At 33.3% G+C, this 15158-nt stretch overlaps 2 protein-coding genes across 2 annotated transcripts; both read left to right on the top strand.

Moving 5' to 3' along the window:
- Positions 1-841: 841 nt before the first annotated feature.
- Positions 842-4963, top strand: LOC101212472 ((S)-coclaurine N-methyltransferase). The gene is made up of 8 exons (XM_004141284.3): positions 842-1130; positions 1241-1349; positions 1869-2093; positions 2219-2318; positions 2401-2511; positions 2598-2681; positions 4131-4189; positions 4351-4963. Exons 1-8 carry the CDS (start codon positions 944-946, stop codon positions 4541-4543), a joined length of 1068 nt encoding a protein of 355 aa, XP_004141332.1. The 5' UTR covers positions 842-943; the 3' UTR covers positions 4544-4963.
- A 2702-nt stretch (positions 4964-7665) lies between these two features.
- On the top strand, positions 7666-14707 carry LOC101215753 (aminopeptidase M1). The gene is made up of 19 exons (XM_011655889.2): positions 7666-7944; positions 8461-8606; positions 9253-9355; positions 9951-10137; positions 10213-10306; positions 10377-10530; positions 10654-10758; positions 10845-10961; positions 11109-11222; positions 11315-11497; positions 11632-11935; positions 12007-12128; positions 12215-12312; positions 13007-13184; positions 13275-13389; positions 13477-13544; positions 13633-13707; positions 14108-14185; positions 14301-14707. The coding sequence occupies exons 1-19, from the start codon at positions 7729-7731 to the stop codon at positions 14484-14486; spliced, it is 2643 nt and encodes an 880-aa protein (XP_011654191.2). The 5' UTR covers positions 7666-7728; the 3' UTR covers positions 14487-14707.
- Positions 14708-15158: the final 451 nt, after the last annotated feature.

The raw sequence follows: 15158 nt of genomic DNA, 5'->3' as shown, positions 1-15158 counted from the left end.
TAATTAATTATTTGTAACTAAAATTTAATTAGAAATGACCAATTATCGATTTGACAATTGACCAAACACTGAAATTTCTACCTAATTGATGCTTTCCAACTAGTTGATTCCAGAAAGTAAGTTAACTAATTAAAATATTAAGGAACAAAAAGGACATTCTGCCACTATTACATAATAAATACGTAAACTTACGTGGAACTTTCACAGCCATCCATTGGCTTTATCTGCTACGTAGCTTAATACATCACCAATCAAATTAAGTTATTAAATAATTTATAAATATAACAAAATTTAAATTCAAAACAAGATTTAAACTCGACTTACGAATTTATTTAAATTTTATTATATTTATAATATTATATATTTAATTGTCAATCACAACACAACACAATAAATTAAATTTTAATGATATTGAATTTTTTTTTTAAACTATCTATTTTTTTATATGAACACAAAGTAATTATTAAATATGATAAATTTTAAATTTGATAGAGGTTTATAAACACATATATAAGTTTATATGATTTTTTATCTTTGATATTTTGTCATATTTTAGTTGATTTAATTTAAAATATAGACAAATCAATTAAAATAAGTATCTCAAAAATAAATTGACAAACTATTTAAAAATTATATATAATATTTTGTAATGTTCTACTTGTGTGAATTTTTTATTAAAGTATTTACCTTTTATTAATTATCGTTAAATATTTTCAACTACTAATATTAACGGATGATTAACCGAGGAACGCGGGTGGTAGAGACTAAACAACCGGTTAAAGGCTAGTAATGACGCCGATGGGATGAGGAAGTAGAAGACGCCATTTTCGTTAAGCCACGTGGCCGAGCTTGGAGATAAAACGGTGGCTTAAAACGGAGAGACCAAAGAGTGAAGGTTAGAACTGTGGCGTAATATTCGGGATCAAGCTTCACCCACCCAGAAATGGCGAAGCTTATTCAGATCCCCTACGACGCTACTGTTCATCTTGCATTAGCTTCTCTTGAACGGAATTTGTTGCCGGACGCCATCATAAGAACGTTCACTCGTTTGTTACTCGCTTCTCGTCTTCGCTCCGGTTACAAACCTTCCTCTCAACTTCAACTCTCCGAACTCCTCCATTTCGTTCACTGTAACTTCTCATATCTCTCCCTCTTTCTCTTTAGTTTATTACTAGAGATTGAACTAGTTATCAAATGATATTATGTCGTCCATGGCGATTATTTCTTCCTGTTTCTGCAGCTTTAAGGGAAATGCCCATAGCAATTAAGACTGATAAGCCAAAAGCTCAACACTACGAAGTACCGACTTCCTTCTTCAAGTTGGTTTTGGGGAAGAATCTCAAGTACAGGTAGTGAAAATACTTGGAAATTCTTATTGTAGCTATTAGAAGAATCTAGTTTCTATTTCATGCCACCGATATTCGTATAAGATGGATATGAATTTCTGATTTAATTATCTGTCATGTATAGATGTATTGTAGATGTAGTGGCGGAAAAAATGAAATTGGAAAAAGTGAAAACGATGAAAAATAGAGTTAATTGAAAACCGTTGAAACGAAATGAGTTCTACATTACCATTTGGGCTCCACACACTCCATCCAAACATGAAAATTTTGAATTACATTACAATGTATTTTAATATTAGTACAGGTATCCAAACACCCTAAAGGGCGACACTGATTTTCCTTGATTGGACTCTTACGGGCCCTTTTGGTTAATTATCTCATAAAACGTTTGACTTTTCCATTGATAAAACCTAGTGTGTATTGTTAGGTAGAGCTTTGCAGATCAATCCAAGCCGTGATAAAGAGCTTCAATTCTCTTAATTCTAACAATTCATTATCCACTTGCATGATCTATTGCTGCAGTTGTTGCTATTTCAATGACAAATCAAGTACTTTAGAGGATGCTGAGGATGCCATGCTACAAATGTATTGTGAAAGGTCACAGTTGAAGGATGGTCACACTGTTCTTGATGTTGGATGTGGCTGGGGGTCGCTCTCATTGTACATTGCCCAAAAGTATAAGAATTGCACGGTAACAGGAATTTGCAATTCAATCACGCAGAAAGCTTACATCGAGGATCGGTGCCAGTAATTAGTTTTCTTCCATATGCTTTGAATTTGATTTCAGATTTGTTAATTACTCAACACGAAGTTGGGTTTGGTGTCTTTTTAGTTCTTTTCCATAGTAGATGATAATTGCTATGTGGTTTCAGGGATCTCCAACTGCATAATGTCAACATCATAGTTGCAGACATAAGCACATATGAAATGGAAGCTGAATATGACAGAATATTTTCTATTGAAATGTTTGAGGTAACTAATTTCCTGTAGTTGTTTCATTTTTCTTAGGCAAATTGGGACATTGTATAAGTTCTATCGGTTTTTACTCAAGCAGCATATGAAGAACTACAAGGATCTTCTCAAGAAAATATCAGGTTGGATGAAACAGGATAGCCTCCTATTTGTTCATTATTTTTGCCACAAGGTGTTTGCCTATCACTTTGAGGTATGCTTGATTCAGCTTGCTAGGGTCCTAAATTACTGGCTTCTTGGTTCAATGCTGCTGACCATTTTATGGCTAAATTTGTGCAGGATGTAAATGACGATGATTGGATTACTAGATACTTCTTTGAAGGTGGTACAATGCTTTCCTCAAATCTACTTCTCTATTTCCAGGTGGATAATCCTCTTTCCCCTAGAACTATTATCTCTTATTCATCTAGTTTTTTTAATTGTGCATATGGGTAAAAGAATGGGGCATTTGGAGTTAATATATGTTGTAGTGAATAAACTTGTATCTAGGCTATAGAGTTATAAGATAAGTTTCTCAACTTAAATGTAAAAAAGTAGAAAAAGAGGAAAGTCGAAGCTGCAGAATAAATGTGAAAAGTAGAGATAGAAAGGAAAATGAAGTTTTTCAGGAAAGGTAAAAAGTAGAAAAAAGAGAGAAAAGATAAAGATGGTAAATATGAAAACTTAGTGTTTACGAGTTGTTTACACCAACTTAATAAGTTGGTGGCCAAACGTAGAGATGTCCAATTCCCTACTAAATGGGACGAGAAAATTCTCATGAACTACTAAATGGGAAGGGGAACGGGGACAGGGAATGTATTTTCCGACCTTGCCCCTATCCATTACACTTTATTTATTTAGTATAGTTATACAAGGTTAGGTTATTATTGTTATATAAATAGTACATTTAAGTTTATTTAATTGTTTATTGGCCAAGATAGTGAATACGTTTAAATTTAGACTATATACATGTGAATAAATAAATTGATTTATGTTCATTTCTTTATACTAAAAAGTTTGGTTTCTTTGGTCAAAATTAGACTAATTTATCCTTAAATTCAAATATGATGTAAAACTAACAATAACAAGCAACCTTGTAATATATTTAATTATCTAATTAGAATTTTCTTACCTTAGTGCTATTTAAAAAGAAAATAATGGAACAAATTTGGGACGGGGATCCAATCCCCACAAATTCCTCATGGGGAATCCCCGCTCCGATCCCATGGAAAATTCATGTCGAGGAAGAATGAAATATTGATCGGGGATGGAGAATGACATCTTGGCGCCGGCCCCTCTAGACATTTCTAACCAAACGACCTTGAAAGGATGTGTTTGCTTGACTTTTCAAATGTTTAATTTAGAAAACAAGTCATTTGGAAGAAAAAAAAAAGATAAAAGGGTTCAACAATCACTTAATATTACTTTTTGAACCCTTACAATTTTATTTGTTCAATTTTATTTCAAACAATTTTTATCAAGAGTGTTTAAATAATCATGACTTAAAAAACATTTTTTCTATAATAAATCAAAACATATACAAAGTCTCTTTTAATTCTCCCAGACTTCTCTTTTGATTGTGTTATAGTTCAATGCTATTGTAAAGTGTTTGTATATCACATGTCATAATTTGATCTAACTATCATTACAGGATCTCCAAAGGGTACAAATTGATCATCCATATTGTTATTGAGAATTATGTCATCATTTCTTACATTCCATCAAAATATACCGACACTCTAACTTGGTGTTATGTCCAACTGAGAATTTTATAATAAAATTACCCACAAGAAGCTTTAACTTGAGTTGTATCATTTTGCTTGTTCCATGCAGGATGACGTTTCAATTGTAGACCATTGGCTTGTGAATGGCAAGCACTATTCTCAAACAAGGTAACACCGGACTACTTTAACGATTATCACATATATACTATACACGGGTAGAATTCTATCATCGATGAAGTTTATCACTAATAAATTTTGCTGTATTTTTAAGTTTTTTATAAACGTTACTATGCATTAATTGAAATCCCTACAAATGCTATGTAATGCAGTGAAGAGTGGCTCAAAAGAATGGACGAGAACATAGCTTCAATAAAACCAATCATGGCAACTACTTATGGGAAGGATTCGGCTGTGAAGTGGACTGTTTATTGGAGAACATTCTTTATTGCAGTGGCTGAGTTATTTGGTTACAACAATGGTGAAGAATGGATGGTTAGCCATTTCCTGTTCAAGAAGAAGTGATGCAAAGCAACAAAGCTCCTGTGGTTTAAGAGTCCATAGAACAAGGTGCGATTTTTATGAGCTTGAACGATTGAATTTCTTCCTTTGATCTATTGATTTGGTGAAGCCATATGATCCATTATATGTCCTGTTTATTACAATATTTGTATTGTTAGTCAGATTATTGGTACCACGAAGTGTCCCTTAAGACCATTTTACAAAACCTTGTAGCCTGTAGGTAATTTAACGATCTACCATCGGCATTTTTTACTGGTTCGGATATTATAGAGGAAATTAGAATGTGAGTATAATTTAATTAGTTTCAACGTTTGAACCTTGAAAGTTGAATCTCACTCTACTCCCACTCTAAATTTGTCATATCAATTATAGACCATTTCTTGTAAATGGCAAGCACTAACATGAAGGTGATTTGTTGTTGAACCATTTGCACTAAATTTCAATTCAACATAGAGGTATGTGTACAATAACTATTGTATGGGTACTTCTTTTACTACTACTTTTTTTTTACTTGGTGTGGATATTAGAGGAAATTAAAAGGTCAACTTCGAGCATAATTTAATTAGTTTTGGCATTTCAACTTTGAAAGCCAAATCTCACTATGCTTCCAAAAAAACTAAGAAAACCCTAAACCCTACCACCAAAATTTAATGTTTTAAAATATTTAAACAATTATTTAAATTGCTATACTTTCTCTTAATTTATAGTATTAAGGAAAAAAAATTAATTTCCTTTTTTAAAATTGGATTTAAAAATAATAGTTGTGTTATTTGAAAAATGGTGGTCATGTAAGGAAGAAATGATGCAATTAGAATCAAAACTTCAATAACAAAAAAGAATTATACATTATTGAAAGTCAAGAGAATTATACGTTGAAAGTTAAATATGTCTTAATTCAAGATTATTAATTGAGGGCTCAAATCAAATTTATTAACTAATGAGAGTTGGTAAACTCATGCATTAGAGTGTTAGGGTACACACAAAGACTTTATATATTTGAGGTATTTAGTTAAGTTGATTGCAACAATTGTCATGATAATCCTACAATAATGATTAAGCTTGCGTTTGTTTAAGCCAAATGTACGAACCAAATTTGAAGAGTTTCTCAAATATTCTTCGAATATTACGTTCATCGTACGCTTTCAATGTTGTATCAACACACCAAATTGTAAACATGAATGATGAAATAATTGAAAGTAATTTTAATTAAAAGGTAGAAGAATATATTGGAAAACAATATGTATATATTCTTGTTGAAAATAGAAAAGTATAAAATTAGTAATTAAAAAGTCGAAGCAAAATTCCAATTATGTGCTTTGGGAATATATCCTACATAGATTTGATAAAATAATATATTTGATGTGTCAAATTTAAGGGTTAAAAGTTTATCTTCTACATAACATACTAAAGTAAACAAAGTTTACTATATTAGTTAATAGCAGTGGAGATAGATTTGGGAGTACCAAGTAATTATTTTTCAAAACATAGAAAACACCGCTTGGAGACTTTTCCTTTTCTTAATCAACATCGTGGCCAGATGTTAAATTTGATAGTATGGAACTCAATCTCAAAATCAATTAACAATGAAAGATGTAACTCATCTATCTTATATGATGTTTTTGAGTCTCATTGGTTTTTTCAATGTGAAACTTTCAACATTTCCAACATGACCCTCGAGATCATAAGTGGATCTATTAACGAATTAGGGGACATGTGTCCCACTCACATTCTCAATTTTTGTATTTTAGTATTAGTTTTGAAGTGTTAAATTACAAAATATCTTAAATAATGTGCTTTTTTTACTATATTTTACCTTTAAAACTTCAAGGTCTTTGGTTCAAATCTCATCTACTAAGATGGTACCTCTTTGGTTCATCTATCTTGAATCGAATACCCGTTTGGACTGAGCTCTAATACCATGTTAAATTTGATAGTATGATGTTTCATCTCAAAATCAGTTGACAATGAAAAAAGTAATTTTATCTATCTTATGTGTGAGATTTTGAGTCTCATTAATTTTTCCAACAAATGATTCGAAAACCCCTAAATTTTATGCTACTTAGTATGTTATATATATAAAAACTTGAAATAATACTAATATGAATAGATATCCTAAAATTTACTTTTAAAGTAGAATGTTTTAAGTAAAAAAAAAAGTTTTAAATTTTATTTAATCATCAGAAAAAAGAAAGCTTTTTCTTTTTCTCTTTTCCTAAATGTAATTTGAAGGTTGAAAAAAGATGACAGCTCCTGAGTTAAAATCATGTATGAGAAGTTGAAATCAATCCCTAGAAAAGGGACAAGAACAGTCACCAAAGGATTTATATAGGAGAAACCAATGTAAAAGTGATACTCTAAAAAGATATTGCTAACTTTTTCTAAAATAAAAGTTTCCATATTACGTATAAAGAAAAACACATTTTATGTTCCTTATTATAGTTATTTTATAATTAAAAATTTACAATTCAACCAGCAAGAATGTAAGTCCAAATTCGAGTAAGAAAAATATACCAACTCAAAGTTAAATGTCTAACCATCTATATGCTTTTTTTAGTTTCCTAACGATCTACTTTTTAGATTTTCTTATATAATAATAGTCTTTACATTTTAAGATTTATATGTGTTTGTAATAAAAAAAGTAAATTATTACATGCGTAAAAATACAAACTAAATGGTCATATAATAGTAAAAAAAAGTAATAGTAATGAATAACCATTTGAGAAATAATAATTAATGATATAGCAACATTTAATGTATCATTGATAGACTCGTATGATCTATTAGTGATTGATCAATTTTTACAACATGATCTATCAGTGTCTATCATTTATTGATAGAATTTGACAATTTTTGCTATATTTGCAATTTTTTTAAAATGTTGCTATATACTTAATTATTTTAAATTTAATTACTAAATTTACAACTATCTCTAAAAAAATCATTATTAAACAGAGACTAAACTATTAATTTTTTTTAAAACATACTAAATTAATAAATGTGAAAAAACAACAATTTTATAAATTTAGAAATGAAAAGTATTACAAAATTAAAGAATTAAAAGTTCAAAAGATTAAACACAAATTAGTCAGTTTTTGTTCCGGCCGCTCGTGAATATATAAATAGCTCTTTCATCTTCTTTGAGCTTCAGTGTTTGGATTTTCCGCTTCAATTTTCCGATTCTTTCACCGATGGATCAATTCAAAGGTCAACCTCGCCTCCCGAAATTTGCCCTTCCGAAACGATACGATATCTACCTCAAACCTGACCTTTGCCTTTGCAAATTCTCTGGTTCTGTTTCAATTGATATCGATATTCTTTCCGATACTCGATTTTTAGTTCTCAATGCCGCCGACCTTCTTGTTCATCATGCTTCTGTCTCCTTCACCAATCAGGAATCCTCCAAGGTATTGAATCTCTCTTTCTTTGTTCACTTGAGGATCCGGTTTTGGAGCGTTTGGAAGATTTTAAGTGAGGAAACTGACATGGATTCTTCGATGCATGTTTTCGATTTTGCTCCTCATTTGTTTCTATAAGATTATTGTCCATTTTCAGCTCTTGTGATGGAATTGGATTGTCACGGTGTTAAATTTCGGAGTGAATGATTGAGTCTGAACTTCTGCTGTGTTTTAGTTTTTGAAATTTCACGGTGACTGATGATGGTTCTTGTTTCCTTTGAGCATTTCGAAAATTAATATCTGGAATGTTTCCTTTCCTGGTTAATGGCTGATATAAAACCTTTCCAGCTGTCCTGACGACTGAAAGTTATGTGAACAGAAGTTCAACATGTTTTCTAATGACAAGTGATTAGCAGTCGTGTATTTCCTATGAAACTTTGTAATTTTGTTTATGCATTTTCGATTTTATCTGAAATTGTTTGGAAATAGTTTTAATGCCTCTTTGACGAACAATTGCTGGCGCAGGTTATCCAGCCTTCAAGCATTCAAGCGTGTGAAGTGAGCCAGATTTTAGTTTTGGAGTTTGCAGAGACGCTACCATTTGGATTCGGAATATTGCGGATGGACTTCGAAGGAATCTTGAATGATAGTATGAAAGGATTCTATAGAAGGTAATTTGGTTGCTTGTGAGAGTTAAGAACTATGGATGGAAATGGAAAAAAAAAAAATTATTGAGATGAAACTGTTGGACCTGTTTTAAATATATCGATTGCTTGATGCACAGTGAAATATGTTAATGGAAAAGGTGTTAGCGTTACTGGTTCCTTTAATAAGTTTTAACTCACCGAGACTTATACAGCCTTATTAATTTTATGTATGTGTAGTTTCAAGAAATGAGACAATTTCTAGTTCATAAGATTTTGTTGAAAGTTAGTATTTTCTTTCTCATCAAAGTCCTCAGGAGGTTTGATATATAGTGATCATAAAACTAGCCCAAGCTGTAGGAAAACAAAAGGGACAGTACTTCTCTTCTCTTACGATAATTTATCAAGTTTTCAAAGGATGAAGAAGGTGTTAGAATTCCTAATATTCAAAATAAGAACTGGTTAAGATTTTATTGTATTTTGAAGTCTTTTCCTTATGCGGTACTTCGAAATGGAGCACTAGCTTTCTGTATGTTGAATCTCCTCCCAACCTGTGTGGAATAATTGTCATTAATTTCATTTCTTCTGTTGCCTCAATTTCTTAACAATAGAACAGTGATTGTTGTGATTCTTTTTGAACTTGAATGATGCGGATTTTTTTCTTTGTCCCCAGCACTTATGAGCACAACGGTGAGAAGAAAAACATGGCTGTTACACAATTTGAACCAGTTGATGCTAGGCGTTGCTTCCCTTGCTGGGATGAACCTGCTTTTAAGGTGTTTGCATCTCACTTTCCATCCATCCCCTTCCCTGTCTCCCTTTAAAAAATTTAAATCACCTTTATTTCATCCACTAAGTAACTCCAGAAGGGACTACTCTGGCACCATGCTGAATTGACATAGACGTAGCACTGCCAAAAATATGATATTTAGTCTATTTTTGTTTTCTCGAAGAATTATTTTATTTATTGGCTATCAAGATGGATAGAAGATTCAAAACAGAGAAATCATTTTGTGAAGCTTGATATTGTTAGAAGTGAAAAGTGTGTGGTCAAGGAAATAGATTTAGCATTTATAAAAGCACAATTTTAATTGCCTCTTCTAACAATATTTGAGTTGTAGAAAATTTCATCCGTCTAAGGAGTTGTTCCTTTTATAACTTCTGACATGGTAAATAATAATAATATGTATATTGAAATAAATTCAAGACTAGTTTTGACCTTTAATAAAAATTAAGAACTATTTGGAACTTTAATATAAGAAAAAATTGTGTGAAAAGTGAGCAGCGGGAATGATGGTTAAACCTTCAGCTTATTTCTACCCATTTGACCTGCTAAGTCATTGCTTTAATCCGTCCATTATTGATAAACAGGCTACATTCAAGATCACGTTAGATGTACCATCTGAACTAATAGCACTTTCCAACATGCCAATTCTTGAAGAAAAAGTGAACGGCGATTTGAAGACGGTTTCATATGAAGAATCACCAATTATGTCCACATATTTGGTGGCCATTGTTGTTGGTTTATTTGATTATGTGGAAGATCATACACCTGATGGTAAAATCATAAATCAGAATTTCTTACGCGTACTAAGGGTGCTGTTATTAATAGAATGAATTTACATCTTAGCAGGGGTCAAAGTTCGTGTATACTGTCAAGTTGGAAAGGCAAATCAAGGAAAATTTGCATTACATGTTGCTGTTAAAACTCTTGACCTATACAAGAGGTATGTTAATTCACATGATCCTGTTAAGACACTTTCTTTATCTACATAAACAATTGTGCAATTTCTGCAGATATTTTGCTGTGCCATACTCTCTGCCAAAACTCGACATGATTGCAATTCCTGACTTTGCTGCTGGGGCCATGGAAAACTATGGTTTAGTTACTTATCGTGAGACTGCTTTACTTTATGATGATCAGCACTCAGCAGCTGCTAACAAACAGAGGGTGATCTGCATATCCAGACCTTTTCAAAAGCATAATTTACGTTCTTAATTTGAATTAGTGTGTTGCAGGCTCTAATTTCCTGATCTTTTTTTCATTTTCTTTTTCTATTTTCTCATTGTTAAGGTGGCAACTGTCGTGGCTCATGAACTTGCACACCAATGGTTTGGCAACCTTGTAACTATGGAGTGGTGGACACATTTGTGGCTGAATGAGGGATTTGCAACATGGGTATTCCACTTTCATTATGTTTTCTTGATTCTTAACCTGAAGATGGAGAAATGCTAGATGATATTCATTTTATCTCATTTGTGTAGGTGAGTTATTTAGCAACTGATAGCTTGTTTCCAGAGTGGAATATATGGAATCAATTTCTGGAAGAATCAAACCATGGTCTTACTTTGGATGCTCTGGCTGAATCACATCCAATTGAGGTACGTTGTTACTGAAAGCCGGCAGGCATGACCGTTTCCTTTTCCATGATCACTTCGTTTTTTTTTTCATATGCAGGCTGTCTTAATTAATGACCGTTGTAATTAGTTGTTTCTTGTTCAATTTAAAGCAGCATATTTTTCTTTCAGGTTGAGATAAATCATGCCAGTGAGGTTGATGAAATATTTGATGCAATTAGCTACAGGAAAGGTGCATCTATTATTCGAATGCTACAGAGCTATCTCGGTCCGGAGAATTTTCAGGTTGTTTAGTGCTTGTATTTCTTGTCTAAAAAATTGAATCATTTTCTGCCTATTAATCCAACCCATTGGACGGGGCTGTTTGACTTGATCAGAAATCACTGGCTTCGTACATAAAAAAGCACAGTTGCTCAAATACAAAGACTGAAGACTTATGGGCTGCTCTAGAGGAGGGATCTGGTGAACCCGTGAACAACTTAATGAGTTCCTGGACCAAGCAACAAGGATATCCAGTTGTCACGGTCAAAGTGAAAGATGAGAAATTGGTGTTTGACCAGGTCTCTTTTTGTTGGTTTCTTTCATTTGATCAAATTAATTTATGAATTGATTATTCTTAGTTTTAACATTCAAAGTTTTTATTTCATTTCGCAATTAACTCTTGAGGGTTTTCCATTGACTTCGCAATTGACAGTCAAGATTTTTGTCGAGTGGCTCCTCTGGAGAGGGGCAATGGATTGTTCCTATAACATTGTGCTGTGGCTCCTATGATTTGCGCAAAAGTTTTCTGCTGGAAACAAATACAAAATCTGTAGACATCAAGGAGACCTTCGGTTGTTCCATCAGTAAATGCTGTGGTGGGAATGATAAATATTGTGATTGGATAAAGCTTAATGTAGATCAGACTGGTTTTTACCGGGTGAAATATGATGAAGATCTTGCAGCTAAGCTTAGAAATGCAATAGAGAAAAAGAATTTGACTCCAACGGACAGATTTGGTAACTAACTTTTTTAGGTTCCACATTTTGATGTTAGTAACAAGGAGTAGCTAAGGTTATTCTTTCAACAGGTATTTTGGATGATGCATTTGCCCTTTCTATGGCTTGCCAGCAATCAGTTACCTCTTTGCTTACCTTGATGGGTGCTTATAGAGAAGAACTTGACTATACTGTGTTATCGAATTTGATCAGTGTAATGTTTTCACCTAGACTTCTTTTTTCCTCTTACCACTTTTATAGTCATGCATAGAGAGCTTATTCTTAGCAATTCTTTTATAGATATGCTACAAACTTGAAAGAATTGCAGCTGATGCAGTTCCTGAGTCGCTGGACAACCTAAGACAATTTTTCACCAACATTTTCCAATTTGCAGCAGAGTAAGATATTTCGTGTAAACTTTTGTGTTCTTTTCATTCTTCATAATCATCCATGCAGGATTTTTTGGCCATGACTTAAATGATATTTTTGCATAACCCAAGCATGTTGTCATTAGTTATGATAGATATTATTTTATAGTTGAGTACTTGTATGAGATGCGGGCATTATTCTTTGGCATTTAGAATATAGCATAGCACTGTGGAAGCTTTAGCTTGATCTATTAAATGATGTGCTTTCTTGCCAACCCAAAAAATGTTGGTGCTGCTGCAAATCTAAGTGACCCCAATGCGTAGCTTGGAGTTTCTCTCTCCCCCCACCCCCCAAATCTGTCGAATTGGTCAAGTTATTGTCAGTTGATTTGAACCGTAAAATCTAGAAGACCAGACAGGAGACATTGGCTTAATTTCCCAAATTATTTGCCTCTTCAACTTTATTGTGGTGATATTAAAATTAATGGGTTCAACGTAAACCATTGGGCTATTCGTCTTTACCGGGTAATGCTGCGTACTGCTAAGATCTTTTGAAGTCATGATTTAGAAATATTGCAGTCATATCCTTAGAATATTAAATATCTTTTGAGCGTTTCATTGCCTGCTGTGTACAAATACAAAACTACATAATAGTGATGATCAACGTAAATTGTATTGCACTATTTGTAGTTATGTTTATTTAGACGTGCCAATTAATTTGCAGGAAACTTGGTTGGGACCCCAAACCAGGTGAAAGCCATCTTGATGCAATGTTGAGAGGAGAACTTTTGACTGCTCTTGCTCTGTTTGGTCATGAACAAACAATCGAAGAAGCGAATAGGCGATTCCTTGCATTCTTTGATGACAGAAGTACGCCACTACTCCCGCCTGATATTAGAAAGGTATGCTCCAGAACATAATGCAGCGCAAGCAACTAAGCAAGCATTTTATTTTTACAATTGGCTTATCTTTTCCTTGTTATAATGTTTCAGGCGGCGTATGTGGCTGTAATGCAGACAGTCAACGCTTCAAACAGATCTGGTTTCGAATCACTTTTAAGAATTTATAGAGAGTCTGATCTTAGCCAGGAGAAAACACGCATTCTGAGTAAACCACATAATCATAATTTTTTTTAATCAACGTATCAGTGTTCTTTTATTTCGTATTCATATGATTATTTCTGTTTCTTCTTAGGTTCCTTGGCATCTTGTCCAGATCCTAACATCATTCTTGAAGTTCTCAACTTTTTGTTATCGTCTGAGGTACTCTAATACTCTAGTAGTTTCTTAATACACTCGAACTATTTGCATCTGAGACCTCAAAATACTGATTTTGCTTCCACTTGTTTAGGTTCGTAGTCAAGATGCTATTTTTGGACTCGGTGTTAATTGGAAGGCACGTGAAACAGCTTGGACTTGGCTGAAGGTGATACTCAATCCCCTTCTACCAAAGAAGCAAAAAATATTACTATTTGATAGCACTTTAAGTTTCTTCTTACAATGGATCACACACACACACACACTACATACATATATGTATGATGATATATGTATGCATGTGTTTATATAGCTCACGGAAGCCTGTAGCCTCTCTATGGAAAGGGGACAAGAAAGAGTAGTAACAAAAAGTCTTGGGAAGTCTTAGAAATAGAAGGCCAAAGAATAGCAAATGGTTTTCTTAGATAAATCTAAGTCCAAAAGGAATTTCACTCGCATAATATATTATTGATTTCTGTACTTTAACATGTCTCTATTTGATTAATACCATAGTTCCCAGGGTTGTATGTTTAATCATATCTCATGATAAGGCAATAATGTCAATGCAGGATAAGTGGGAAGAAATCTCGAAAATCTTCGACTCTGGGTTTCTTATTGCACGCTTTGTCAGTGCCACTGTCTCCCCGGTTAGTCCACCTCTCTTCTTTCTCTATCACACCCGCCTCATTAATAATTAGTTTCTCCTCAAGTTCTCCTCTATAACCAACCTCTTTATCTTTTATTTTCGCTTTGCCATTTCAGTTTGCCTCATATGAAAAAGCTAAGGAAGTTGAGGAGTTCTTTGCAAACCGTGTTAAGCCATCGATTAACCGAACATTGAGGCAGAGCATCGAGCGTGTTCACATCAATTCGAGATGGGTTCAGAGCGTCCAGAAAGAGCGCGATCTTCCCGAAGCTATAACAGAACTATCGTGTAGGCGATATTAGGTTTTCTGAATATGCAGCATCTTTGGGAAATAAGGCTACTGGTAATGTAATGATTTATTCCTGTTAGATTTATGAATGAATGAATGAACGAACGAACAAATTCCCCCACCCCATAATAAAGAAGGAACAATCGTCATCCCTTTTCTTTCATCTTTGTTTGCTTACTCGCACTTATTAAACTAATTGAAGATGGAGGCATGATGATATTCATTTGAGGCAAATTGTTCGCTATACTTCTAGTTCTTTCTTTCCCTTTAACTTGGGACTAAAAGAGAGCGTTGAAGATCTCATTTTGAAAAATGGGCATGAAAAGCCTCATGCATACTCTCTCTTATTACTTAATTCCTTTTGAAATAACATTTTTAACGATATATTCCTTTTTATTAACTATTTCTACCATTATTCTGCGACTTAGCAAATTGGAAAAAAAGCACACTACGCTAAGCCTTATGATAAAAACATAAAATCAATTCTCAATTTACAATTTGATTTGATGTATGCACGACTTTTCCCCCCAACGTTCCGGGTCGGTCCTGAGCTATGAAAATGAACACTGTCTAGAATCTTCGACCTCGGTGATCATTGTCTTCTAGAACTCAAACACAAGTTAACTTCTTAAGTGATCTTTGTCCTCAAATCGTATTCTATCATTTAATAATACACTGCTGTTTG

The sequence above is a fragment of the Cucumis sativus genome, chromosome 4 (genome assembly GCF_000004075.3).
Source record: "Cucumis sativus cultivar 9930 chromosome 4, Cucumber_9930_V3, whole genome shotgun sequence".
Classification (NCBI taxonomy): domain Eukaryota; kingdom Viridiplantae; phylum Streptophyta; class Magnoliopsida; order Cucurbitales; family Cucurbitaceae; genus Cucumis; species Cucumis sativus.
Note: the sequence above shows the minus strand (reverse complement) of the source record. Positions and strands in the feature narration are given on the sequence as shown.

Coding starts and splice junctions, on each gene's coding strand:
- LOC101215753 (XM_011655889.2), top strand. CDS start 7,729: ATGGATCAATTCAAAGGTCAACCTCGCCTCCCGAAATTTGCCCTTCCG. Junction 9,356..9,950: donor GGGATGAACCTGCTTTTAAG/GTGTTTGCATCT, acceptor ATTGATAAACAG/GCTACATTCAAGATCACGTT. Junction 12,129..12,214: donor TGTTATCGAATTTGATCAGT/GTAATGTTTTCA, acceptor ATTCTTTTATAG/ATATGCTACAAACTTGAAAG.
- LOC101212472 (XM_004141284.3), top strand. CDS start 944: ATGGCGAAGCTTATTCAGATCCCCTACGACGCTACTGTTCATCTTGCA. Junction 2,094..2,218: donor TACATCGAGGATCGGTGCCA/GTAATTAGTTTT, acceptor ATGTGGTTTCAG/GGATCTCCAACTGCATAATG. Junction 2,319..2,400: donor TTTCTATTGAAATGTTTGAG/GTAACTAATTTC, acceptor TTACTCAAGCAG/CATATGAAGAACTACAAGGA.